Raw genomic sequence first — 27122 nt, 5'->3', positions numbered from 1 at the left:
TGTTTATAAGTATTATTGGATATAGTAAACAGTTGAGTAGTTTGCCGTAGACTAATGTGCAGGAGGCGGTTGAGTAGCTCAGTATTGCAAAACCAGTTGAAAGGATTATACTAAAGCGGTTGGGTGTCTGTAATAAAATTAAATGATTATATGGAAAACAAATTCACAATCGAGATCGGACCTAGCCTAAATCTGAGCCGTTAAGTGAATTATTAAGTTTGAGACTCTTAAACTATTATCTTAGGAGACAGTAAAATATTTAATTCCATAATTATCTTTTTTATCATACTAAAAACTTTCTCAGTTTACTCCATATTTTACATAGAAAAAATCTAAACAAAACTTCTTTTTTAAATCGAACTATTTTAAATTGAAAATAATTATGTGTTAATTGCTTAGTATTATTTGACAAAATAAAATAATAATAATAATATATATAACATGTGTACATCTTTTAATAATACGTTTCTCAGGTATTTTATTCATTCAGTTTCTATCCACTGAGACCCCTGACACTTACGTATATTGCAATCTGACACTAGGGTTTTTATTTTATTCGTTATCCGTATCAGTCGAGTTCACCTCACATATTTTCTTTCTTCCTATCGGTTTGCCTCCACAGCTGATCAGAGCTCATTAACCGCGGGCAGAGGTTATTTTTGGGGATTCATGTGAAATCTTGATTTATGATAGAATTCATGTGAAGGGATGTTTTATTATGAAGATTTTCAGCTTACTAGGTTTTGAACTTCATTGTATCGGTCTACTTGATTTTTGTGGATTTTTTTGTTTATGGAAATCAGGTTTATCTGTTTATTGTTACGCCAAATTGCAATTGACGGATTTCGGTTTATTTTTCGGCAACATTGTTTTATTTATACTCTGTAATTTTCGGGAGCGTATGTGGTTGATTTTGAGGATTTTTTCGACGGGCTGTAATTCTTGGTGTGCTATGACTGTGCTTATACTTGTGACATACATGGCTTATAACTTCAGAAAGAGTGTCTCACGTCTTTCTGTTACAGCAGCCTGCCCAATCTGGGGCTGAGAGCTTGTTTTTTGTTGTTGTAGTAATTGTAATGGTATCTAGTAGGGTATTGAAACGACCAGTTTAATGTTAGCTCGTATCCAAGAAGGGTTATTATATAGTAGCTGCCTGCTAGTGCTGTAGGAAAGTTGCCTGCTTACGGGTGTACAGATTAAGATCTTCTGAAATGGTATTTTCATTATGTAATTCTTATGTTGGGGGGAAGCATCTCTGGAAGTCTTTGCGACGCTTCATAAGTTTTTGGAGTTTTCCGTTCAACATTTAGTCTGGTTTATTTTCAGATGAATGTGGATAAGTTAAAGAAGATGGCCGGTTCAGTCCGCACCGGTGGGAAGGGCACCATGAGAAGGTAAAATCTTTTTTTTTTTTTTGGTATTTAGACCATGTTTTTTTTAATATGAGCCACATAAGTGCTCTTAAAAGAAGAGTAACAGAACTGCCTTATGTTGTATTACGGGGAAAGTTTTTTGTCAATCATCCTTTGGTATTAAATAGATGTTTGTCATCCATTGCAGAAAGAAGAAGGCGGTTCACAAAACAACCACAACAGATGATAAAAGGCTTCAAAGCACCTTGAAGAGAATTGGAGTTAATGCAATACCTGGAATTGAGGAAGTCAATATCTTCAAGGAGGATGTCGTAATTCAGTTCACCAACCCTAAAGGTTAATCACGTTACTGAATGTTCAATTTAGGCTATTTAGCCCACGGTACATCTATCTTCGCAGCCCTTTTTTCAATCTTCAGTGTTGTTTTTTTGTTACTCAGTTCAAGCATCTATAGCTGCCAACACTTGGGTTGTTAGTGGTTCTCCTCAGACCAAGAGTATGTTTCCCTTTCTGTTCTTCGCAGATTTGAAGTGATTCTGTAGTTCTTTCCGTGTTAGACAGTGGTTTTATATATTCTTTTTAAGAATTTATCATTTTCCTTTTCAATACTTAAAGATTTTAATTTCTGTATATTTCCTGACTCCTTACATGGACTTTTGCTGTTCTTTACCAATATTAATTTGTTATTCTGGCAAGAACATGGGACTGCTTGATTGAATTGTGTTGCTTCTGTTTTAATTATTTGTTTCTTTGATTTAACACGTCTCATTTGATGCTTGGTTCAGAATTGCAAGACATACTCCCACAGATTATCCACCAATTGGGTAAGTGCTGCTTGTGGTATTTTGTTTTGTTTAATGTAATGCAAAAGTTTTAATCTCATAATAGAAGTTAATGCCAAAAACTCAGGTCCCGATAACTTGGAGAATTTGAAGAAATTGGCAGAGCAGTTCCAAAAGCAAGTCCCTCCCACCGGCACAGGTGCATCTGCTACCAGAGCAACAGAGGACAACGATGATGATGTGCCAGACCTTGTTCCTGGCGAAACATTTGAGGCTGCAGCAGAGGAGAACCATGCTCCTTAAAAATTCTCTCCTCGATTTTGTCTCATTTGCCTATATGTTCGAGATTTTCGAAATCGTGTCATTTCCATAAACGGGATGTTGGTATTTAAATGCTTCAGTTACAAACGAATTTCGTTTTTTTCAAAAAATAATTCTATCTAAACAAGGGTAACCCCGTTGTCTCTAAAACAAAAATAAAAGAAACCCAGAAGAATAAATTTATTTATAATTTGTGAAATAGATAAATACGTAAAATATAAGAAACACATGCTTGCTAATCCAACAAGTACAGATGAGTTACCCATCTAATCCCAATGTTGACAACTGAGGAACAAATACCGAACTCTGGGTCAATAAAGACGCAGACGAGGACGTGAATCAACTTATGCAACTGGTTCAAAAATTTCTAGGTTTTCCCTGCTTGACATCCAGGACTGATGGGATTAAGAATCCAATCTATGGTCAAGGTTTCTTTTCTGTCAATGGCAGGGATGAGAATACTTTCACTGCGAGATCTGATGATGCTCGTTCCATGAAAGCGTGAATCTTGGGAGTATCTCTGTCAATCAGTTAACAGTCCATCCGCTGGTACTGCCTCGGCAAAGAGACAAATCTGTGGATGATTTTTGGGGGTTGGAAATTGAGAATAAAATGCAGCTTTAGTTTTTCTAGATTGTGTTTCTATCAAAGCATCGTTCAATGGTTGATTTGTTTTGTCTGTGAATGTACTCAAACTGCAAGCTTGTTCTTGCCTGAATTAGTTTGTTGCTATATACTTGAAAAACAATTATCCTTGAAAGAATGGATCCTTGCATTTCAGGTTATTAGTACTTAACCATGAAGTACGTGCCACATTAGAACAAGCAATACTAGCACAAAGCAGATACGTCACATTAGTACGACGCATGTACGCCAGACACGTGCAGCACTAGTACAAAGCAGCACGTGAACATTCGTTATATTGTTTTTAATAAAAAATTAAAATATATGATATTGAAATTTGTGTTATATTAGTTTAAAAATTTTCCTTTATGGAAGTAAAATGACTAATTATCAATATTTGATTAATGCAAATTACTAAACTATTTAGTTTTTTCTCAACTATCTACCATTTTAACTCTTTTATTAGAGTTTCTTAAATAATATTTATTATAATGTTTTATTAATTCATGAGAGACTACATTTGCCAATGAAGAAGCTCCTCCAATATATCATCAAATATATTTACAAAACCAATTGTTTAATTCATATAAGCTCCTAAAATATTATCAAACAAAATTTTCAATCTATACTATAGTTCTCATAAAAAAAATCTTTGAAATAATCATCACCATAATTAATGAAATAAGTCTTAGATTTTTGAATTTTTTTACATATTACTTCAAATATTTTACTAAGATTTATCAAATCCTATATAAAATATTTTTTATAATTATTTATTTATTTTATAACACCGTTCATATGACACAAATAAATTAAATTCATATAATCAATTATGAGTGAGTCTCATGTGAGACCGTCTCACACAAGTTTTTGCCTTCAATTATATGGTTTAACTAACCTTATCAATAAATTATTAAATAAAAGTTATATATTTTTATAACAATATCCGAGATATAACAATTGAATCAATTATCAAAATAAATAATGAAATAATATGTGAAATTACTAAAGTATAAAGTATACATTGGACTTCTCTAGCTTAATTATTACTTTAAACTCCTTTTATTGGAAGCTTTTTTCCTTTTCAGGGTCCACATAAATATCAAGAGTTTACAATTTTTTTATGTAATAATTAAAATTAGTTAAATACATAAAATAAAATTGCAGACTTTACAAAAATTACTGGCAGTATCCAAGTTATTAGCTAGTAAATCGAAAAAAACGAAAAGATATAAAATTTCTAAGTCCACAAAATTTACTGTAAATATTCTACAAAGTTACTCGTTTTTTAAATAATAACGCTATTCCATCAAATAATAATAATGTTATAATTACAACAATATTATAATGGTGAATAGCATTAAGATGAAGTTGGTGAAAAATACCCAATCAAAATATTTCTTTGGGTTCACTCCCTACCCACAAAATTGTGGTACTATGTCATACAAAATGTGGTACACTTCATGTGGAAATGTGGTACTAAATAAATACCCAGGGACTGAACACAAAAAAAATCGACGGCTGGGAACTGAAGGCCAATTTCCCGTAGCATTAATAGAAATATGCATGTATTTAAAAAATTTTAAAAAAAATTAAAGAAGGAAATAAGTTTATAAAATTTAGAACTTATTTTTATTTAGGTAGATTTTGTTGTTATTTTGGTAATTTTTTTGCCCGAGATAACCAAGTTTCGGGTCCATGCTCAAGTCCTCTCGGTAGTACGGACAGTTATATTATATCTTTGTAGTCTGAAACAATATCATAGTTGTTATCTAAAAAAATAAAAAATTACAGTGTTTTCCGACTAAATAAAAAACTGGTCCCAAGATTAAGTTTCACCACAAAATTATTGCTTAATGCTTTATTCAGGGTTCGGTTATAACATAAAAGTTGTTATTTAGGTTGAGTAGAATCTAGACATGCCGAAAAATCGGTCGGAAAGTTACCGGAAACTATTATTTTTCGGTAGCAAAATTGCTAGTCATCCATTCTTAAAATTCAAAATCTGGGCAAATTTTATTGTTATTTTCGGAAAACTTTATATACAAAAGTTGTAGACCTTGATGAATGGAGTCTTTCAAGAAAATCTCAGCCGCACGTGGCTTCGACATCATCGCCACGCGCCGCCCCGATGGCCGGACTTTCTATGTCCAAAGGTTTCTGCACTTGTTCTACATTATAATTTCAAATTTCAAAGCTTTTGAGGTTTCTGCACTTGTTCTACATTATAATTTCAGATTTCAAAACTTTTGGACTAGTTTATAAATTTCTATGATTTTTGAAAAAAAAAAAAAATCAAAATCCGCAAAGTTTTGGAATTGTTATCTTCAATTTTGAGGCTTCTGAATTTCATTTATGCACCTTGTTTTTGAACTTCAGTATATAAAGGAAAATGTCGAACATGATGCCAAGTATGCGTAAAGTTCAATCAATGGTCAGAAACAGGAGAGCAAGTCACCTTTTTTGGGCCGGAAATACGCCTAGTCAACCAGCCTGAAATTTTGCGATCTGGGTAGAATGCGTTTAGAATTAGAAAAAAACTTTCTAAACAAAAGTTATAGCATTTTACAAAATATACCTACTATGAAAATTTCAGAAATATTGGAATTAATTTCGAATTATTATGAATTTTTTTTCGTAATTTTAAAGTGTATTCAAGCACCAAATTTAATCAAAATCTGAACTTGGACAAATTAATTTTCGAAGAATCTTACTAACACATGAATTATCACAAAATTGATGAATATTGGAATATTGAAGCAATTGGATTATCAAAGCAAATTATTGTGTAAGAAAGAAAGGTGGGGTTTATTATTAATTTTATGACCTATTTGGCATTCGGCCTGAAATTTATCGTATAGCTTCATAACTACTGCTTGACACATATATATTACATCATATCATGTATTTCCTAGTTATTGATCATTTTGTACTTCATATTGACTTTCTGAATTTATTAATTTCTCGTTGGTTACCGATCGGCTATTACTGATTGAACGACTGAACGAATGATTAAATGATTGAATGAATGGAGCCGGGACAACGGTCATCGAACCGGATTTCTAGTCCCCTGGACAATGTGGCTTAGGCCCGGAAAGTGAGTCCACTGAACAACGGGTTCAAATCCGTGTATATTGTTAATTTGAACAACGTGACTTGAGTTCGGAATAGTGAGTTCACCTTGGCTCGTATTAATCAATGGTACATATTCTACATGAGTATGTAGGGAAAAGTACTACACCGAATAATTGTGGGAGCTACCTCTTTAACCTGCATATCCACTCTAGAATTGGGACAATCATGACATAATACTTCAATTCTCTTTCATTCAGAACCTTCTAATCTATTAATGTCGGGATACCATCATGATTCATTTGTTATACATACATATATACATACATACATACATACATATATATATATACACGAAGCTTGGATTATTACATCACTAAATCCTCAAAGATTTAACTTATGTTTCTTCCATTTACTTTAAATTCTAGATACAGGAGAACCGGAATTATAACCAGAGGAAAGACAAACAATGTGTTAAACTAGTAGATTGTGCTATACTACGTTGTAAAATTCATTTGACGTCATGAATAAACACTTCCACTATTATGTTTTTTACTTATACTATAATATATTATACGTTCAGTATTTGGGGCCCATGGTACCGGAGTCATTAGACGGAGCAGCCATTCTTGGCCTTGGCACCGCCATTTTTGCCGCCGTTATCTCCACCTCCTCTGCCAACGCAGGAGTAATTGAGGAGTATTCGGAGACGAGCAAGGCCAAAAAGGTTAGTGGAATGATTCTTGAAAGTAACAATTTTCACGTGTAACTTATCAAGAAACGGAAGTTATAACACTGAAAAACTTGTTGATGGATTTAGGAGTTGAATGACAAGAAGAGGTTGAGCACCAGTGGGGCTAACTTTGCGCAATCATACATAGTCCAATTCGGAACATTGCCAGTTCCCTGAGAACTTTACTGGCTGCCAAGATCTTGCGAAGTAAGAGGTTTGATCCTGTTGCAAGATTATGTAGTCCTATGGTGAATCTAGTTCAGGGCTTTAGCTGATTCTTTATTTGTTTTGTTTTATGCAGAAAGTGCCATATCTATCAGATGGTTTGGAGTTGGAGTGTAAAGGGAAGGATAAATACGAGTGTGGTTCAAATATGTTCTGTAAATGGTGATCAAATGTAAAGTCCAAGTACCGTTTTTCTGAATAAACGTATCCACTTTTCAGTCGAAGACATATCATTCTTGATTCTTGATCATTCGTGCTCGAATGTCATGCGGTTTTGTGTTTCTTTTGTGAATGAGTTGATGGAGAGTTAACGTCCAGAACCTTGTTTCTGTAAAGAAGTTGGAATTTATGTGTAAATCCCATTTTGGACTTGCATTTATTTGTAGTAAAAATCTTTGAATAAATTGGCATGGAATCAAATAACTGTTTGGAGAAATCAAGCTGTAACTCTCTCAGAATAAGAAAAATGATCCAAGTCCAAATAATTTTTGAATCTCGATCATCTGAAAGTGTCATCTGAAAGTGAAACTCAATATAAAATCAAGGAGAGAGATCAAAGAATATGAAAGATTCATCTGTAAAATCACCGAAAAAATATTGTCTGTATAAATGTATAAGATCCCCACTCTGCGGCAAATCGAGTCAGCTATCAAGAAACTCAACTTTCCCTCCAGCAGCCTTCAAGAACTCCGTATTTTACCCTCTCTATGGTCATAATCATGTACCATTTACTAGTAAAATTGATACCAGAAAACAAAATTTGTAAAATCAAGTGCTCGACGCTATGAACACCAAGATGAGGAGCCGTTTTTTCGCAGTTCCAAACATGGCATCGGGGTGACCCCTTCACTGAAACCAGAAACAAATTCACAACTCCATTTCATTGATGGAAACAATCCAAGTATGCTAACATTTTTCAAGCAAATATCAGTGAACATAGTCCCTTTGATACCCATGAGCTGTGGAGCTTTTCTTGAGTCCAAACTAACTACATCACTTATAGTGATCCCTCTCACTTCTGGCAACGCTTCACGGTCCCATTTTTCATCTGGATGGTCATTGGCACCTCTGCTAAACCGTATCGGTACCTTAACTCTCTCCATTTTTATGTTTCGAATAGTGATATTCCTGATGTATCCTCCTCTCCCCTTATCAGTTTTGATCCTCACCCCTGCTGCTGAATCTCTGACATACATATCTTCTACTAAAACATTACGAATTCCACCGGACATTTCACTACCAATCCCAATACCTGAACACGTTGGAGTCGTGCCTGAAACTCGTCTTATGGTTATGTTTACACTTGGTTTCGCCATGCTTATACCGTATTGATCCCAGCCGCTTTTTATAGCTACTAGATCATCGCCACTTTCAATGTAACAATCTTCGATACAAACGTTTGTGCTTGAATCTGTCAGAAAGCTCAATCTAAGATATATTTTCCTATCTAAGTACTATTGGATTTTGTTTTATTCAAAGAATCCTAAATTTTAAGGATTGAAGTACCTGGATCAATACCATCAGTATTTGGGGCATTAAGAGGAGCCAAAATAGTCATGTTTCTGATCACAACATTGCTGCAAAAGAGGACACCAAATGATGAAAGATTAGGAATACTACTGTTCACATTTTTGTTCTGTAGGAGAAAGAAGAAACACGAGAAAAACATGTTTTATTTCTCGTATCCAACTAATTCAGTATTACAGGCATTTAGATTATACAGCCATTTTTGCTCCATCGAAATATTCAAAATGGCCAATATACCGGCCGAGGCTCGTAAGAACAGCAACCCTGCTCAAATTCATACACCCCTTTAAAATAAACTGAGTCTCGGACGTGCCTTTCAAAAAAACTATTGATCACTTAGGAAATATTTAAATTAGTTTTCTTTTTAGTGAAGCATATCAAGAAAGACAGATTTCTCAAGATTTCTGTACTGAGAGTTGATTCCTTCTATCTTTTCTTCTACCTTGGTTTGGCTAATAATACAACACTAAGGACACAGCTGTGTTGCTATTGTTTAATATGGTGACACTAGATGTTATGGTATTTGTCTTTTTCTGCCTTAAAATATTGAACAAACTGAGTACTGACAAAGGAATATGACTCACGTGTATGTGTGTCTATATATATATATTTCAAGTTGCATTATTCTAAGTTCAAAATTTCATTCAACTTACTTGTACCATATGTCACATCAAGAGATCAAAGAATATTTCTACTTGTAAAAAATAAAAGGGCAAGGACTTTTTGTGCAGAAATAGTGAGATGAACCTGCAATATACAGGGTGAATGGTCCAAAATGGAGAATCGAGGAATGTCAAGTTGGAAATGAGAACATTGGTTGAGTTAATGAGTTCAAGAAGATGGCCTCTTGTGTGATAAAGAGTCTTGTTCCACCACATATCCCACCACATCTTCCCCTGACCATCTATGCTTCCATTATTCCCTGCAAATAATAGCGAAAACGATTATTCCATCGACTAGATTATGTTTTTCTTCTCACGTCTAACAATCTTCTTTCCAAGGTTTAGTGCATTTGTATGCAGGACTTCATTTTTCTTGGAAAAAATTGCTCCCAAATGGTTTTATGTTGGATGGCTGAAAATTTTGTAAACAAAAATTGACAACTATTTCTCAAGTATTTGTAAACACTACCTAAATTTAGTTAACTTTTTAAAAAGCTTGAAATTATGGATGAGCCACAAACTGGACATTCAGAGATTTTTCTTTTAAAAAATAAAAAAGGAATTTCTCTAATTATCATATTCAAATATAAAATGATTTAGCTTACATTAAAAAAAAATCTTTGAATTAATATATTACAGTAACCAACTACTACAATTAATGTAGTCAACGGAACACAGATGCACACTTTCAAGGCATTTTTCCTAATCCAATGTCCAGATGTATCCTTAAAATAAAGTCAACTNATAAAAGAACAAATAGTAGTACCTGTAATGACAACATTGGACAAAGCATTTCCATGAATGAGGCTAATATGTCTCCCACCTGGCCTCTCTCTTCCTCTTCCATATGAAGACAGAGGCTCTATGATTGGCCATTCTTCTGGATCCTACTACCAAAATACATCCTATCAAATTTTATTATTAAAATTTCTTGTCTAGTAATTACAGAGACCATGTAAAATTACGTATAAATTTTAAATATATTTTAGAAGCTAACTCTATCACATACAAAAACAAAAGAAAATTCTATTGCATGTACTACAAAATCTATAGTTTTATACAATAATATAGTTCTAACATGAACATTTTTTTTAAGAATGACAGAATAACTTGTCTTCCATCCCATCTGTTACTGTAATAAAAACATATTGAAAAATATATCTATATGATGATAAAACTATACCATATAAGTTACAACAACCAAAATTAACTTCAATCGATAGTAAAATCTAAATTGGAATATATATATATATATATATACTGTATCAGCAGTAGATTTTAGTTTAATTTAATTTAATTTACCTGAGATCCCAAAATCACAGCTCCATCTTCAAGAAACAGTGTGAAATTACTGGTAATATTGAAACTTCCTGTGACCCACCGGCCCCTCGGAACATTCAGCTGGGCCGTTCCCGGCCCCTTTCGCCGCTCCATGTAATCCAGCGCCCTCCTGAACGCCGCCGTGTTGGAGGTCCTCCCATCCCCCACCCCACCAAACTCCGATATTGATTTCACCACCGCAATCCGCGGCTGCGCCGCGGAGGAGAAGAACCCGGAACAACTACTCGGTTCATCAGGTCCCGATAGCACCTCCCGATCCGAAGCGCGCTTCGGCGGTACGATGGGATTTCTGGTCACTTGGAGGCTTAGAATCGCAGCAGTGGTGAATATAACGAGCAATACGAAGACCCAGGACGGCTTTTTGGTGGCGGTGTTGAATATTGGCCTCTCACACTCTTCGAACACGCGTTTGAACACGAGCATGATCGGAGGCCGATTCGCGATCTTTTTATCCGATGTTTTCTCTCTGCGTGATCGAGTGTTGGCGCATAATCTTTAAAACGAGTGAATCGAATCTGGGTATTTGATCGGCTGCGGAAAAAAATTGATTTGCAGACGAGATTTCCTGAAAAGGGATTCAAGAAAAAGTTTCTTTCTATAGTTTTATGATCAGAATATGGTGTTCATGCATTACAGATTCATAGCAACTCATGCATGAGGATTCTGAAAATGGTCTTGTTTATCGAGATTTGAGTGAACTTTCTGGTGAAAATACGTGTAAAAAAGGAAGATTTGGAGGAATAAATTGAATATGAATCGCTTGTTTTTTTGGTATTTTTGTTATTATTATATGATGAATATGGAAATGGAAAGTTCTTTGCCTAGAGAAAGTTGAAGAACAGCATTATCCCGTTTGTCCCGTGTTGGAGAGAAATCCAGTGTGGGCGATTNTAATAAAATGTTAAATTTTATATGTAGTTCAGCGGATAGAGTCATTGTTTTTTGGGTTTTAGGTTATATGTTCAATTCCTATTGAGATCATTTTTTTATTCTTTTATTTTTTAAATTTATATATAAAAATTACAGTGTAGTCCTTCACTATTTTTTATAATTATATTTTGATTCTTATTTAAATATAAATCAAATTAACTGTAAAAAATATTATGTCGTTGCACTAGTATATATAAATTTTTATATGTTGTTTATCAAACGTGCTTACCTTTGTGTCCAACCGCTAAGATGACATTCACTAGTATATGTACAATTTAAATATATTTCATCACGTCCAAAATATAAATATCACATCATCGATGGACGCGGTTAATGGATAACAATTTAAAATCGAATATGTATATAGGCAATTATAAGGCCTAGGCCCAATTAGTGGGCCCGAATTGAGCCATCCATAGGAGAGGATGCCCATGAATCGTGATCCAATAAATTGGGTTCAAATAAATTGCAATTGCCGTTATTGTTGTTTTTGAAAGGTAGGATTTTGGTGATTTGCATCTTAAGATTCTTAATTCAAATCCATTTCAATTATTTGGATATTTTTAAATATATAGATTCTGAGAATTTCAAATTCAAGAGTTTATAAGATTGGAAAATATGGATTATTCAATGTTATACCTGAAGGATTTCTTCTCTTATGATGTGGTCAAATGTTAGTCGTTGGATAATCAACATATATGTTAACTTTAATAAAAATTTGATGACCCACATGATCTAATGATATTGGATTATGGTAAAAAAAAACTATCGGTGTAACATAGACTAACCAGAAAAATATGTTTGAAATTTTATAATTATTTTTAAAATTTGGATCAACCTAATTTATTTTTAAGATTTTATTTAATTAGTTGTTGGAGGAATACATGAGGCATTATGTGACAGCAAGTCAGCGTAATTGGGCAGATTTGCTTGACGTTGCACAATTCTCATATAATTTGCACAAGTCATCGGATACTAGTTTGAGTCACTTTGAGTTGTTGTATAGCTTTCAACCAACAACACCTCATGAAGTTTCTTTGCAGAAAAGTGGGGTGGTTGTCCTGCTGCTTATCGGTTTGCAAGAGCAAAGCAAGAGTTGTTGGATGAAGCAAAGGATAGCTTGGCTAAAGCCCAACGCAGAATGAAGAAGTATGCGGACAAAGGTAGAAGGGATGTTGAATTCCAGGTTGGTGAGCAAGTTCTTTTGAAGTTAACTCCTCAAATTTGGAAGAAAATCGGTGCAAAGACGGTGCATCGTGGGTTGGTTCCTCGGTATGATGGTCCCGTCGAAGTTATGACTAAAGTGGGGAAAGTTGCCTACAGGTTGAAGCTGCCTGATAGGTTGAAGATTTATCCAACTTTTCATGTGAGTTTTCTGAAGAAGTTTCAGGAAGATCAGACTAGAGTGTAGACGAGTCGTGCACCGCCAGTTGTTCGGTATGAGTTTGATCGAAAAGTTGAATGAATTCTGGATGACAGAGTTTTGGGTCAAAGTAAGAAGAATCGAAGAGTTGATTACTTAGTCCAGTGGGTGGGCGATTCTGAGGCAGATGCTACTTGGATCCGAAATGTTAATTTGTGGCAATTTGAAGATGAGATTGCTGATTATGAGATAAGGAAGGGCTTGCTAGGGGTTTCGACGAGGACGTCGAGTTCTTATAGTGGGGGTGGTTTGTTAGACCCTTAAAGTTTGGCTCAATTTAATGGCATGGTTGCGGAGTGCCGTGAAGCAAAGTGTTGATGCCTAACACTTAGTTATGGTTTACATAACTTAGGCATATTGAGTTGGCTAAGTATATGAATCTCACGAGTCGTATTTTGTGAGATAGATATCTTATTTGGGTCATCCATAGAAAAATATTATTTTTTTATGCTAAGTNTAATAAATTTTAGATTTAGTAATAAGATTCGGTGGGAGGCAAAATAGCCGAAAATGGGGAAGTTATAGGAGCTCTATGAATTTGACCGATACAACAAAAGTGTGAATGCTTTATTCAAGAATCCCGGCACCATTTATTCCTAATTGAAACAGCCATCCTATCTCCACTTTACAGCTTTCTAATTTACAAAATTATTGCTATTTTAAAAAGCAATTTTACAATTTATTTTTTCTATAATTTTTTTCTTCGATATAGAGATAAGTCGATGTAGGTCGATGGTGTGAAAATACTTCCCGATGTCGAATTCCAGAAAACGTGTCACAATTGAACATAAACCTCGTCTCAAACGTGTGACTTGGTGTCAATGAGGTTGATTTCTGAATATTACAAACCGATCTTTACTTGCATAAAAGAAGTCATTCTATTTTTTTAAATGTGAGGATATTTTGGTCAGAAATTAAATAATTATTAATTTATCTCACTTTTAATACTTACACCAAACATAATATAATCATCTAATATATTACACATCTTTCTTTTTCAACAACTTATCAATCATCTTATTAATCGTTTAATTATCTCATGTTATGTACCAAATGGGCCAAAAAATCCAAAAAAAACTCTTCTCAATATTTGAAGGGGAAAAAAATACTACATTTGTCCATATCTAAATGAGTATAAATATACTGATTATTTTAAAATTTTATATATTATAATGTGGAATAAGTCTCTCGTGAGACGGTCTCACGAATCTTTATATGTGAGACAGATCAATCCTACCGATATTCACAATAAAAAGTAATACTCTTAGCATAAAAAGTATATTTTTTCATGGATGACCAAAATAAGAGATCTGTCTCACGAAATACAACCCGTGAGACCGTCTCACACAAGTTTTTGTCTATTTGACATATATAATGAAAAAAAAATGTTTTGGTGGTTTCCTACTGAATTCTCCGCCCGAAAATTAGTTATAAAGCAAACATTTGTGGTCCAGGGATATTAACTTTTAGGCCGAAAGAGTGACTAAAAGATGAACATATGTTCGACTTTTTTTATTTTTGCATGGAATAAATAAAAATGTTACGTTAGATTGGCCTAACCAATTCGTAAATTAAATCTTGGTTATTTGAAAATTATTACAAATTCATTTTTTAAAATAATTATGTAGAGGTTAACATTTATAATTAAATCTTGTTTATTTGATAATTATTACAAATTCATTTTTTAAAATAATTATGTAGAGGTTAACATTTATCTTAGAAAATTCAAGATAAATCAATCAATCTCATTTAGAATAATATTCCACTTGCCTTTTTTTAGGCAAAAAAAATTGTGTGAGACGGTCTCACGAGTCGTATTTTGTAAGACGAATCTCTTATTTGGGTCATCCATGAAAAAGTATTACTTTTTATGTTACTTTTTATTGTAAATATCGGTAGGGTTGACCGTCTCACAGATAAAAATTCGTGAGACCATCGCACAAGAACCTACTCCACATCTTTATTTTGTATAAGTATTATAGATATATAAATCATTATGATTCGTGCATATATATTGATGTAATGCATGTATCATATATTTTTCATCATCTTATTTCATGAATCAAATCTCATACTCGATAATGTATGTTTTAAACAAAATATCACATAAGGTTATAACTGGGAAATAATTTGTTTAACAGATATTGTAAACCAAACTAAACCCCAAAAAATTGAAAAATAAAATAAAATTTACAATTATCATATATATACAAACAGAGAGAAAAAAGAAAGATATTATCACACAAGGCTACAACGCATGGCTAGAGTCTTCCCTCCACATGGATCTAAGCAACTTCAACAACATCCTGGCCTTGGTCTTAGTCCTCCCATTGCACTGGCTCTGCAGAAGCAGCAGCAACTGAGTTATAATCCCATTAACAATGGCTTTTTCCCTACCAATTCTTGAATCACAACATATGATCAGGAGCGTATTCACTGCGCTTTCGCTGCCTTCGTGATTCGACACTCTGAAAACCATCTTCACGAGCGATTCGACTCCGAACGGATGGTTTATCACAACTCCTTTTGCAGTCTCCACTGATAAAAGTCTTTCAATTGTCGAGATTGCGACTGATGCTAACTTCTTTTCGTGTTTTTCGAGGTTCGATACGTAGGATATCAGCGCTTGAACCGCACCTTCTAGTACTAGATTTTCGCGGTTCGCTTCGAGGTTGGATAGTGCTGACATTGCCCTGATCCCAGCTGCTACTCCCTCGGATTCGTGAAGGATGAGATGGACGATTGCTGTCGAAATCTTGGTCGATTTACCGATCTTTTCGCAGAGGTCTCGAGTATCTAGTCTCGTTGAAATTGCCTCCACTATGAGACATAAGCTTTTCTTGATGCAAGAGCTCCCTTGCTCAAATAAGTGAGTGAACCCTTCAAATTTGGAGACTTTTTTCAATATGTTGAGACCTTCTACTTCACTAAAAGGCATCAACTTGAGGGCACAAATCAGTGATTTTTCAACAAGAATCAAACTTTCTTGAATATGCAAGTTCTTGGCATTTCTTAAAGCAAGTTCAAGTAATAGTCCAAAGAAATCTAATCTGATCAGGCAAGAATTGCTGAAGGGATCTTCTTGGAACAAAGATTCGATCTTTTCTAGCACTTGTAGCCTGTTCTCCAATGTGGATTCATCTGACTCAATAACTTGTTTCATCGAATCAAACAAAGGGCCGGCATCAGTAAGCTCGACGCAAACTTGCTGAATTTGGGTGCTGGATTGGAGCCACTGGTTGATCAAATGGCGAAGTGTGCGGTTCGGCACAATCGAAAGGTCGTCGAGCTTTTGCATTGTGACGGGGCACGTCAAGTTCCCCGCGGCAAGCCATTTTTCGATGTGATATCTGTCGTATGTTAGTCCAGTACAGAGAGTGACAGGATCTCTGAACAAGTCTAGACTTATGGGGCATGTGAATAAAGGAGGAACTGCCATTTCTGCTCCACCCTTCATCAAAAATCAAGAAATAATAACAGAAAAATGAAACTTGAAAAATCTGGGAAGAAATTAAATGGATAAAAAGATAAGAGGAAATGGGATTGTGAGTAATCTTGTGACAGAACATGTATAAAAGAACAAGAAGATATTTATGTATGATTGCTTAATGGATAAAAGGTGGGGTGTTTTAATAGCAAATTTTGTTCGCAAATTTGCAGTTTTAAACTGACAACAACACATGCAGGGCTTGACCCAATAGAACAGGGCAGCCCTTTTTTCAGAATTTAAGATTCGTACCCGAAATTAGGGATCTAGTCCTAAATAAGAACAGAGAAAGAGTCGGGATAAAGATACTAGTCGATGGAATGAATGAAGTATTTGAAGAAAAACCCGAAGAAGATGACGAAAAAAATCGAATTTCAAATCTTATTTATAATCATTTCGAAAACCGAAAATTTCGTTTTGGTCCCGAAACGTATGAGTGGGAGATAAGAGGGGACTTTGGTGAAAAAATCTTAGTGGAAGGAGTAGAAATTGGCAAGAGGAAAACCAAACATACATACAAACATACAAAAACAACAAAAAAGAGCATAAAGTTGGGGGTGTTGTTTTAGGCCTATCTCCATGGATTAGAATTAAGACAAAAACTTGTGTGAGACGGTCTCACGGATCGTATTTTGTGAGATATGTCTCTTATTTGGGTCATTCGTGAAAAAGTATTATTTTTTATACTAAGAGTATTATTTTTTATTGTGAATATCAGTAGGGTTGATCCGTCTCACAGATAAAGATTCGTGAAATCGTCTCACAAAAGAGCGATTGCAGAATTAATAATAGTGCATAATTACAAAAGGGGCCTACTATTTGTTGGCCTACATTTGCCAGTCAAACTGACTTACCTAAGACACTAATTGTTTTAATTTTCAAGTTTGAATGCACCAAACTCTATAGTTGAATTTAAATCAGAAGGACAAGAATCAATTGTTTTTGAGTGCCCCACTATATACCCCATGTGCAAGGGGAATAATTTTTTTCCCCCAAAAAAATAAAATAAAATAATTATACGATATCAAATAAATACGACGATCTGAAATTCATTTCTCAAATCCTTTTCGTTTTTATTTTTTGATATATATTATCTTTCTATTATTATTATTATTATTATATTAAGTAACAATATCTTATCTGTATGACCAAATTACACTAAATAAAATTACTATTATGTCTCTCAACAAATTAAAATTTCACGATTATAATATTATCCATATTTTATAATATAAATCAAACTAACTATAGCAGAGTTGATTACAATCCAAAGAAAATTTTTAATAAATAAAAAGTTGTACACACACGCAACACATATATCACAACACTAGCATATATCTATTTGTCTATCTAGTAACCAGTCACGTGTGATTCAACAATTAATACACAAAGTGGTAGAGTCAGAAATATGGCTCTATCCGGACTAGAATTTTAAACTCTAAAATCTTTTAATATTTTAAATTGATCTATCCGGACTAATATCATATTATTCCAAAATTATACAAAATTTATATATAATTTTAAAAAAAATATTTGGTCAACCCGGACTAAAACTTAGTTACACAAGCATGTGGCTCCGCCCCTCAATACATATGATGTGTGTTCAAAACAATTACTTTCATGATTTATTATTATCAACTAATCTATCATCATCAATACCCATTCAATTTTTATATTGCTACACGCGAGAAATTTTCGCAGAACGTGCATATTTTTTTAGTAGCTATGGATCAATTGGTCAAAATCTTATAAAAAAGATTAAAAAATTTACAAAATTTTATCTTACATACATAAATACGAGATGAAACACAATTATATAATAAAGTTGTTTTTTCTTTAAATTATTTTTTATGTAAAGTAAATCAATCATGCAAAGAAGGTAAGGACAACATAGAACTCCTTTTCATGTATTGGCCTTAGTCGTACGAGTCATGAGTTACATGAAACATTATCAAAACACCAAGAAAGCAACCCCTAACCAAATGTTGAAAAACCAAATCCAAATCTACAAGACAAAATATAAAAATTAAAAATAAAATTTTATTAACATGAATAAAATTGAAACATTTTTTTTCTTCACAAAATTACCCAAAAAAAAAGGGGACAGGGTGATTTTTTCCGCATTTCTCAATTTTTAAATTTTTTTTAATATTTATAATAATGGGAGTGAGTTTTTTTTAAAATATTTATAATGTGGATTTGTATCTATGTATTTGTACTATTGAGATAGGTTTATATATTTTTTTATTTTTTAATTTTTTTTATTACAACACACGCGGGGGAGGGAGATTGAACTCGGGGAACCGACTAATTCGACAGAAGGTGAGACCACTTAGCTACAAGCCCGATCTCTATTGAGATAGGTTTATGACCATAAGGGTGTTGGCAGTCAGATACTTATATGAATAGGGCAACTTTATATATTTTAAAGTTGCTTTAGATTGAACGATTTGGATTTGACAAAATATTTGATTGGATAATTTAAAATGATTATATGTTGATATGAATTTGAAATCCACCACAACGAATTAAAAAATAAACATTTGGGATTTAAAATCCATTGCAACTTAAGTTATTTTTTAATGTGATATTATTATATAATTTTTTTTAATATAATCATAATGAAAAAAAATACTTATTAAAAATAAATTCTTAAAAAGAAGCGATTGCATCCATGGTGATCCAACTCAAGATATTCTTTTATATCTTTAGTGGGGACCAACCCAATTAGTTAATGGGCTCAATTTATAGCCCAATTACTTAATGGGCTCCTTTATTTTTACTGACGGGTTGAGTCCGACACCCTATATGCCCTGTTGACTTGGAAAATTCGAAAATTCAGTTTGAAAAAGAAGAGAGTACAGGAAGAAAACAAACACGAATAGCTGAATCTCTGCGCTATAGGTATCGGATTCAGGGAGATACTGATTACTGTTATGGCATTAAATTTATTTTAATTATATTCTAATTTGTTTAGAATTTAATTTCTGTGAGGAGAGAGAGGAAAAAATTAGTTCTCTCTTGATTGTAAGTTAAATGTTCGTTGAAATGCCTGGGTTGGGGGGGGGGGGGGGATTTGATGAATTAAGATTGTGGGGTTTTGGTGTTCAGATGTTGCTGTTGTGCACGCAGAAAATTTTGTTTATTCGTTGCATAATTTGATTTTACGTGCATCTGTTGGCTGTATGAACTATTGACGTCTATTGGGCCTTTTTTTTTTTTTTCAGCAATGGACGAAGAGATGCCCAGTTCACTACGACGTATGTCCATGCGAACTCGAAAGGTTGCCCCTAAAATGGCTGCAGCCCTTTCCAGCTCTGATAATCGGACTCAGGTCTGTCTTAGTGATATTCCTGTTATTGTCCATCCATCATTAACATTTTTGTTGTTCTTGCTCCTGTTTCACATTGGTTAAGTTTGGAGCTTGGCTTTCTGTAACCAATGTTGATTCCATAAGTAACTGAGTAGGCTATGCTTGCTCGTCTGGAAGCTTTGGAAAATGATAATGCTGGACTGGAGACTGTACAAGTCGATGACGATGATGAAGCGTCTCTTGACGATGATGATCAAGGTTACTCTGCTATTATTTTTTATGGGATTAAAATTAAAACTAGTACGGATCACAAACAGAATCATCTATGTGACATATGCTATTTGATGGAGTTGGACCAAGTTGCTCTAGGAAAAGGGAAAAAAAATAAGTTTACATTTGGCTTCTTTATCAGTTCTCTTGACTTTCTTCTCATGGCATGGTAACAGTATTAAGCCATTTATCCTTCACAATATTCTCTTGCAATCATAAACATCTGTTGAGACTGTCTTTTTTTTTGGGTGGGGGTGGGGCTTTCTCTGTCTATCCACGTCATTGTTTCAACAGAGCATTTCACGTGTACTATTGTGTAGCATATCAGAAGAAGCAAAACAAAAGCACGAAACGCAAAACTCGTCAGGCCAAAGCGCTTGAAAATGCTAAGAAGGCCCCAAGAACATTCCTTGAGCTCTTGCATGAGGTAAATGTTTAAGAATTAGGAGGTTGGTTGTTCTCTCTTTCTGCTTCCAAGTCCTAATAAATATTTAGCTACTGCTGATGCACTTATCTGTCCTGACAAGAAAACTCTTACAATTTAGGCCAATCTGGAATCATTGCCTTCACATGTACCCACCTACTTGAGAGCGGCTGTGGGACCTCCAAGTAGTAGTGCCCGTCGCCATTTTTGCACAGTTTGTGGGTTTTCTGCTAACTATACGTGCGTGCAGTGTGGAATGCGGTTTTGTTCAATTCGATGCCGGAATATACACAACGATACCCGTTGCTTGAAATTTGTTGCTTGACCAATGAGGCCTAAACCTAGCTGAGTGCTGCTACTGCGACACGGTGCTATATTATAACTGCTACTTCATGTCATTGAGAGAGTTGCTTTTCTTGCTTGATCTAGCATGGAGTCACACCTTTGGTCTCTCTTTTGTCCAGTTTTCATCTTTTATTGTGATAAATCCCGAAACTAGTGTAGCTCGAGCAAATATGCACTTTTATGTTGGGGGAAACAAGGTCAGTTTGATATCCCCAAGTATTGCCTCCCGGCAGTAAATTCGTACTTGTTAGTTATTACTATCGTCTATAGCCAGACCAAATATGCACTTTTATGTGAATTTTTATAACTTGTAAGTGCTTATCACCTCTGATTTTATGTTATTTTGTTCACTAAAGTTGAAGTTGTACGTACCTTCCTCGACAATAATTTTTTTTCAATTTATTGTTGGTTAAGGTTGGTGAAAGAGGAAGCACGTAATTTTGGCGACTTAGAAAATGAAATATTATCAATAGCAAGTTGAGATAGAGGATTAACAAAAATTTTAATGTGTAAAATATAGTTTATCCTATACTAAGTTTGAAACGACTTTTCGGATTCGATACTGAATTATAATAAACATCTTCCCACAACTATAATAGTAACATGTAATGCTTAAACACCCAATGCGTTACGAAAAATTAATTAATTTAGACATTTTTTAATAATATATTAAGAGATACAGTAGAAGATAATAATAATAGCAACCGGTAATCATCATTATTTATTATAATTTTTAAGTAAATATTCACTCTCATCATATTTTGTATGATATAATTTAATATTTTCATGTTATAATAAAGTTAAACAATGGGTAAATTGTTGGTAAATTTCTATTTAATATTTTTATAATTAAAGAAAAAAATATGTATGTCGCCTCCCCCCCTTCCATGGCCCTGGTGGAAGGGGAGAATGAATTCAATTTCCCAGACCCCATTAAGGCTACGAATCTTCAGTACAAATCACTCTCTACCACACACCGTGTCGAACCCTTCATTTTTCTTCTCCCTTCCCTCTTCTTCCTCTCACTGCAATTCTACAACTCCACAGGTGAGGAGAATAGTTGTTGCTTCAATGTCTTATGATAAACAACTTGATGCTGCCAAGAAATCTGCGTCTCTTGCCGCGCGCCTGTGTCAGGTTCTCTTTTGTGTAATTTAGCCCGTTTTCTTGGATTTGGTTATTGAAATGAAACGCACCTCTGGCCCTTGGTGTTTTTTATATTTTGGCAGCATAAACAAATTCGTGTCGTTTTAGGGTCACCCAGATGGAAAAGATTGTTTCTTTGGGTGAAATTCTGTTTGCCCAGATAAAATTTTGACCGTATGCAAGATGATGTTGATTTGTCTTGTTTATTATAGTATTATTGTTCTTTTTTGTTGTGTGTGTGGAAGGTACGATTTTCTAACTATTTTCATGTATCGGTGTCTATTTTGTACCATTTACTTGATTTGTTCGGAGAGTGTAGCTTTGATTAAGATTCAAGAGGAAATACCATCACTTGAGTGAGCTTGCTAACTTCTCTAACATGAAATGTGACTAAGTTGTGCGTCGCTGCTTCTCTTCGCAGAAGGTGCAAAAGGCATTGTTGAAGTCTGATGTCCAATCAAAATCTGATAAAAGTCCTGTTACCGTGGCGGATTATGGTATGATATCTCAAAGCATATTAGTTCATCTAGGATGTCAATTGATTATGGTGTGCTATCTCAATGCATATTAGTTCATCTCGGATGTTAAATTGTTTATCTAACAAGCATCGAGTCAAGTTTTCAAATGGTTCGACTCAATAATTGTGTCATCAGTAAATTGAAGAGCATCCTTGATCATATCAAATCAATTTAAATCAAGATTTTAAATTATTCTTATATCTATGCCTAAAACATGTCTAGAATTTTTTGGAGTGGTGCTCCACATTAAATTAGTTACCAATATGGAGGAGAATGCTATCGGTCCCAAATACGATAACAAGAGATAGTACTATGAAAATAAAAACAAAAGTATACCATAATCTTACGTGGTCAACCCCTAAACAAGTTAGGGTGAAAACCACTTACAAGATGGAAAAGATTTCACTTGCCAATCAAACAAGGGTCCGAAGGAGAAGAAGACATATGGCCTTTCAATAATATAAGAATAAAACAACTTGATTTCTTTTTAAATAAGAGAAGGTTTTGGGATAGAATGAAATGAGTGGAAGGAGATTTTATTTTTTGGGAGCCCCATCTGATGTGAAAATGTATCGAATGCTTTCTTTCTTCATTTTGTGACCACTCTTTTTGACCAAAGACAAAGAAAGCTGCATATGCGGATGAACTCACATCTATTTAATTCATTTCAAAACCGTCCATATCTTCTCCGGTTCCCTTTTAGGACACAACTTGAGTTGATTGTTGTACTTTGAGAACCTCTAACTTAATTGGTTCTTGTTCTACTTCTACCTGCTTTAGAATAAATTTCACATTCGTGTGACTCATCTTCTACCTGAACTATAGCAGGAACATATTTTCTTTTTTTTGTCTCTCTTCATTTTGTCTTTTGCAAAAATAACATTCATGCTGATAATAAGTTTACATGCAGTGATGTGAGTGCATTGCTTTTTATAAACGTGAATGGACGTGAGTGGATTCACATTTGCAGCTTTCTTTTTTTCTTTGATAAAAAAGAATGATCGCAAAATGGAAGAAGCAAATGTGTGATATGTTCTCACACAAATAGGGTCCCCTTTCCCTCGTTTTATTCCATTCCAAAACCTTATTATTTGGTCATCCTGAGAATAGAAATTTGTAGTTTGATATATTATGACGTATTTTCTGCTAGTGTACTTGCAAAGAGACGAAACCTAGTTTGCAAAATTTTTACTTCTGACATGGGAATTCTTTAAAATTTTAAATTACTATTGGAAGCTGGAGCCATCAAGCTTGTATCAGATCATCAAAATAATCCAGCGTCGGATGCGAATGCAGCTTATTGATTTTTAGCTTTGAAGTTACCAAGACATGATTCAAGAATTAGTAGTTTCATTTTACTGATGCTTGCATTTATTTTGTAGGTTCACAAGCTATTGTTAGCTTAATATTGGAAAAGGAGTTGCCATCGGTATCATTTTCACTAGTTGCTGAAGAGGTAGTCTTAGAATTCTTGTCTTCCGGTGAATCTCTAAAAGTGTTCTGTTCTGGCTTCTCTTCGATCATTTTAATATATAAATTGAATTTTTTCTTCCTTTCATTTGTTCCCTTCTTCTTTGGGTATATGTTAGGTGTGAATTTTTTCTCCTATCAAATTGTTAATTATTGTGTTCTGCTTGATTGGGAGTTGTAAAGTTTATCATTTTTTAGGATTCAGGAGACCTCAGAAAAAAAGAAAGCAAGGAAACACTGCATCGCATTACAGAGCTTGTGAATGAGACCCTTGCTGGTGATGGAATGTCTGACTTATCAACTCTCTCGGAGGAAGATATACTTAATGCCATCGACAAAGGAAAATCTGAAGGGGGTCCCCATGGCCAGCATTGGGTTTTGGATCCTATTGATGGTACCAAAGGGTAAGTATATGATTCTAGCATGCCATTGGGGCTCGATTCTTGAACATGTTCCTACTTTTCTTTGATTTCTTTGATATGTTTATATTTTAGAGATATGGTATTTGAGAAATTTAAATCTTGAATAAATGCTTGGCACAATTTGTTCCGATCACCTTAGTTAATCTTACATGAGGCATGAGAGATCACAGCAATGAAGAGCCTGGATTTTTCTCATAGCCGGCAAATAATTTTACTACTTATTTATGGATGCTAATGCACCAGAACATTCTTAGTGTCCCACTCACAACTCACCTCATTTATAAACATGGAAGAGGAAGTGAATATCTGAAAGATTTATGAATTAGAGCTGAATAAAAGAAAAAAAAGGACAGAGATTGTCTGGAGTTTCTGGATTCAAATTTTTGTTTTACTCTCCGAAGTTGAAGTATGAAAAACTTTATTCTATTTGATTTTTAAAGTCTTGTAAACCCTAGTTGGCAATAACTCACCACTTTTGCCTGAGAATGCAGATTTTTAAGAGGAGATCAATATGCTATTGCATTAGCATTGCTAGATAAAGGGAAAGTTGTGCTTGGTGTATTAGCCTGCCCGAATCTTCCTTTAGGATCTGTTGCTTGCCATGACCAGCACAACCCTGAAAGCAAAGTTGGTTGCTTATTTTTTGCTCAGGTTGATGCTGGAACATATATGCAGAGCCTTGATGGATCCTCTCCAAAGAAGGTCTGTAGTCCTTGAGCATGCAGTGACGTAGTTTTATTGACACTTCTCCTGATCCCTTCTAAGCTTATTGTTGAAAATTACTACGAAAGCTAAAATGAGTGTTAAAAGATGAAATTTTTTAATTTGTTTACCCTCTAAAGTTGTGGTTAAACCATTACTTTTAATTGGGGCTTAACGTGGAATGTATATTTTCATTTTGTTGATATCCTCAGAATTTGAAAAAACGGAACATTCAAGTTGGATAACAGGATTGACATTGATATCTGATTTTCCTATTTGTTAAGGTACATGTGAGTTCTACTGATAACCCTGAAGAAGCATCATTCTTCGAATCTTTTGAAGCTGCACACTCGATGCATGACTTATCTAGCATGATAGCGAGGGTACTAACATCGTTATTTATGTCCTTGCTTGCTTGTGAACACTTGTATCATTGCTATGTGAAATATGATGCAGAATTTATTACAGAAACTTGGTGTTAAAGCGCCACCTGTTAGGATAGACAGCCAAGCTAAATATGGTGCTTTGTCTAGAGGAGATGGAGCCATATATCTGCGATTCCCTCACAAAGGTTATCGAGAAAAGATATGGGATCATGCAGCTGGATATATTGTTGTCGCAGGTCACTCAATAATTCCCGTCATTTAATTTTCCTTTGCATGAAAGCAACGTCATATTGTTGATTATGTTTATTTACTGTAACGACTTATTTGTCAAACAGCATATGCAGATCAAAGGGTTATGTTGAAATAAGTTTCGAAATTGATGACATTAACCAAATGACCATATCTTGATATTATTCTGCAGAAGCTGGAGGCATCGCAACTGATGCCGGTGGGAACCCATTGGACTTCTCCAGAGGAAGATATCTCGATCTGGACACGGGAATCATTGTCACAAATCATAAGTTGATGCCTTCTCTGTTGAAAGCTGTTCAAGAATCCATCAAGGAGAAAACATCATCCCTGTGAGTGCACTCTCTGGTGTATTGATTTGGGCTGAGGTCTTGCGTGATAAGAAAATCAAGAACCACCTTGCTTGAAAGCCCTTTATTTTTTGCTAACAATAAAAATGTATATTTTCTTGTCATATGAGATTTTGAGCCATTGTAAGAAGCTTGTTCCGATGATTTGCAATTGATGTTTTCTATTAACAAAAACGATTTAAATTTGATACTTGTCTAAATCTTTGAACTATAAAAGCAATTTTAAGGATATCTGATAGAGTTGCTTGTAGACTTTGACGATATGTTTGTTAATCTATAAAATGTGTTTCAAATTAAATGAGTTAGGCAATTTTATCTTTTAGATCAATCTTTTGCTCAATATTAGAGTTTGATAATTTCCAAAAAAATCGAATCAGGAAAAAATATTATTTTTGATGTCGAAAGTGGTATTTTTTATTATAATCATGGATCGGATAAATTTGTATCATATATAAAAATTCGTGATATCATCTTACATGTGACTTGATAATTATGATTGAAATTAACACATCGAGCTCAAATAACTCTTTGTTTAGACGAATTTGGCTTCAAAATATTCTACTTTCTGCATTCAATTTTTTTAAAAAAAATGAGCTTAAGATCTAATACAAGACAGTACTAATATTTGACACCATCCCCATTCATTTATATTAGTATCCAAGAACTATGACAAAAATAAAATTCGAACTTTATCGAGACATCGTAGATTGAATTTATTGTTAAAAAATAAAAAATAGTGAAAGTAAGTTGATAACCGTTCTCATCTTTTTATGTTCCATACATGCAACGCACATGCATATCTTCTAGTAAAAATTTCAAATTAAAACTTTTTTAATAAATGAGACCATTCATTAAAATTTAATATTAACTATTTAAAACATTAATTAAAAGCTAAATAGTTAAAAAAAATAATAAAAATTATCTGCCATGAAAACTGGCCGTGTAAAATGAGATAAAGGACGTTCACGGGAGAAGCGTCATGGGTGGGACAAGGACAAAATAAAATCATATTTAATTTCAAGAA

At 34.1% G+C, this 27122-nt stretch overlaps 5 protein-coding genes across 6 annotated transcripts; 3 read left to right on the top strand and 2 right to left on the bottom strand.

Annotated features, from left to right (window-relative positions):
* Positions 1-506: 506 nt before the first annotated feature.
* Positions 507-2570, top strand: LOC140985522 (nascent polypeptide-associated complex subunit beta-like). Of its 2 annotated transcripts, none has more exons than XM_073453353.1 (6): positions 507-652; positions 1330-1397; positions 1564-1712; positions 1816-1872; positions 2162-2200; positions 2286-2570. In XM_073453353.1, exons 2-6 carry the CDS (start codon positions 1330-1332, stop codon positions 2459-2461), a joined length of 489 nt encoding a protein of 162 aa, XP_073309454.1. In that variant the 5' UTR covers positions 507-652; the 3' UTR covers positions 2462-2570. The 2 variants fall into 2 exon arrangements, with proteins under 2 accessions (XP_073309454.1, XP_073309456.1); XM_073453355.1 differs by lacking the exon at positions 507-652 and adding an exon at positions 717-740.
* Positions 2571-7711: 5141 nt separating this feature from the next.
* On the bottom strand, positions 7712-11469 carry LOC140985561 (probable polygalacturonase). The gene is made up of 5 exons (XM_073453409.1): positions 10625-11469; positions 10089-10209; positions 9408-9582; positions 8640-8710; positions 7712-8544 (listed from the first exon to the last, which is right to left on the bottom strand). Exons 1-5 carry the CDS (start codon positions 11084-11086, stop codon positions 7916-7918), a joined length of 1458 nt encoding a protein of 485 aa, XP_073309510.1. The 5' UTR covers positions 11087-11469; the 3' UTR covers positions 7712-7915.
* Positions 11470-15187: 3718 nt separating this feature from the next.
* Positions 15188-16978, bottom strand: LOC140986715 (U-box domain-containing protein 26-like). Its single transcript, XM_073455042.1, has one exon. The coding sequence runs from the start codon at positions 16471-16473 to the stop codon at positions 15265-15267; it is 1209 nt and encodes a 402-aa protein (XP_073311143.1). The 5' UTR covers positions 16474-16978; the 3' UTR covers positions 15188-15264.
* Positions 16979-19297: 2319 nt separating this feature from the next.
* LOC140986500 (SWR1 complex subunit 6) lies at positions 19298-21222 on the top strand. The gene is made up of 5 exons (XM_073454771.1): positions 19298-19407; positions 19731-19837; positions 19972-20074; positions 20407-20513; positions 20632-21222. The coding sequence occupies exons 2-5, from the start codon at positions 19733-19735 to the stop codon at positions 20833-20835; spliced, it is 519 nt and encodes a 172-aa protein (XP_073310872.1). The 5' UTR covers positions 19298-19407; positions 19731-19732; the 3' UTR covers positions 20836-21222.
* Positions 21223-21738: 516 nt separating this feature from the next.
* Positions 21739-26329, top strand: LOC140986788 (3'(2'),5'-bisphosphate nucleotidase 1-like). Its single transcript, XM_073455146.1, has 8 exons — positions 21739-21992; positions 22423-22498; positions 23902-23975; positions 24188-24393; positions 24903-25113; positions 25398-25496; positions 25582-25735; positions 25921-26329. Exons 1-8 carry the CDS (start codon positions 21765-21767, stop codon positions 26082-26084), a joined length of 1212 nt encoding a protein of 403 aa, XP_073311247.1. The 5' UTR covers positions 21739-21764; the 3' UTR covers positions 26085-26329.
* The last annotated feature ends 793 nt before the right edge of the window (positions 26330-27122 follow it).

This window comes from Primulina huaijiensis, chromosome 10 (assembly GCF_012295235.1).
Source record: "Primulina huaijiensis isolate GDHJ02 chromosome 10, ASM1229523v2, whole genome shotgun sequence".
Lineage (NCBI taxonomy): Eukaryota > Viridiplantae > Streptophyta > Magnoliopsida > Lamiales > Gesneriaceae > Primulina > Primulina huaijiensis.
This window is presented reverse-complemented; position numbering and strand designations above follow the sequence as displayed.

Bases quoted from the DNA above. Each gene is read 5' to 3' on its own strand.
- LOC140985522 (XM_073453353.1), top strand. From the start codon at position 1,330: ATGAATGTGGATAAGTTAAAGAAGATGGCCGGTTCAGTCCGCACCGGT. The intron at 1,398-1,563 runs GTAAAATCTTTT...CATCCATTGCAG, and splicing joins GGGAAGGGCACCATGAGAAG to AAAGAAGAAGGCGGTTCACA. The intron at 2,201-2,285 runs GTAAGTGCTGCT...CCAAAAACTCAG, and splicing joins ACAGATTATCCACCAATTGG to GTCCCGATAACTTGGAGAAT.
- LOC140985561 (XM_073453409.1), bottom strand. From the start codon at position 11,086: ATGCTCGTGTTCAAACGCGTGTTCGAAGAGTGTGAGAGGCCAATATTC. The intron at 10,210-10,624 runs GTAAATTAAATT...TTTTGGTAGTAG, and splicing joins CTGTGATTTTGGGATCTCAG to GATCCAGAAGAATGGCCAAT. The intron at 8,545-8,639 runs GTACTTCAATCC...GCTTTCTGACAG, and splicing joins TACTGATGGTATTGATCCAG to ATTCAAGCACAAACGTTTGT.
- LOC140986715 (XM_073455042.1), bottom strand. From the start codon at position 16,473: ATGAAGGGTGGAGCAGAAATGGCAGTTCCTCCTTTATTCACATGCCCC.
- LOC140986500 (XM_073454771.1), top strand. From the start codon at position 19,733: ATGGACGAAGAGATGCCCAGTTCACTACGACGTATGTCCATGCGAACT. The intron at 20,075-20,406 runs GTTACTCTGCTA...ACTATTGTGTAG, and splicing joins TCTTGACGATGATGATCAAG to CATATCAGAAGAAGCAAAAC. The intron at 20,514-20,631 runs GTAAATGTTTAA...CTTACAATTTAG, and splicing joins TCCTTGAGCTCTTGCATGAG to GCCAATCTGGAATCATTGCC.
- LOC140986788 (XM_073455146.1), top strand. From the start codon at position 21,765: ATGAATTCAATTTCCCAGACCCCATTAAGGCTACGAATCTTCAGTACA. The intron at 22,499-23,901 runs GTATGATATCTC...TTTATTTTGTAG, and splicing joins TGTTACCGTGGCGGATTATG to GTTCACAAGCTATTGTTAGC. The intron at 25,114-25,397 runs GTCTGTAGTCCT...CTATTTGTTAAG, and splicing joins ATGGATCCTCTCCAAAGAAG to GTACATGTGAGTTCTACTGA.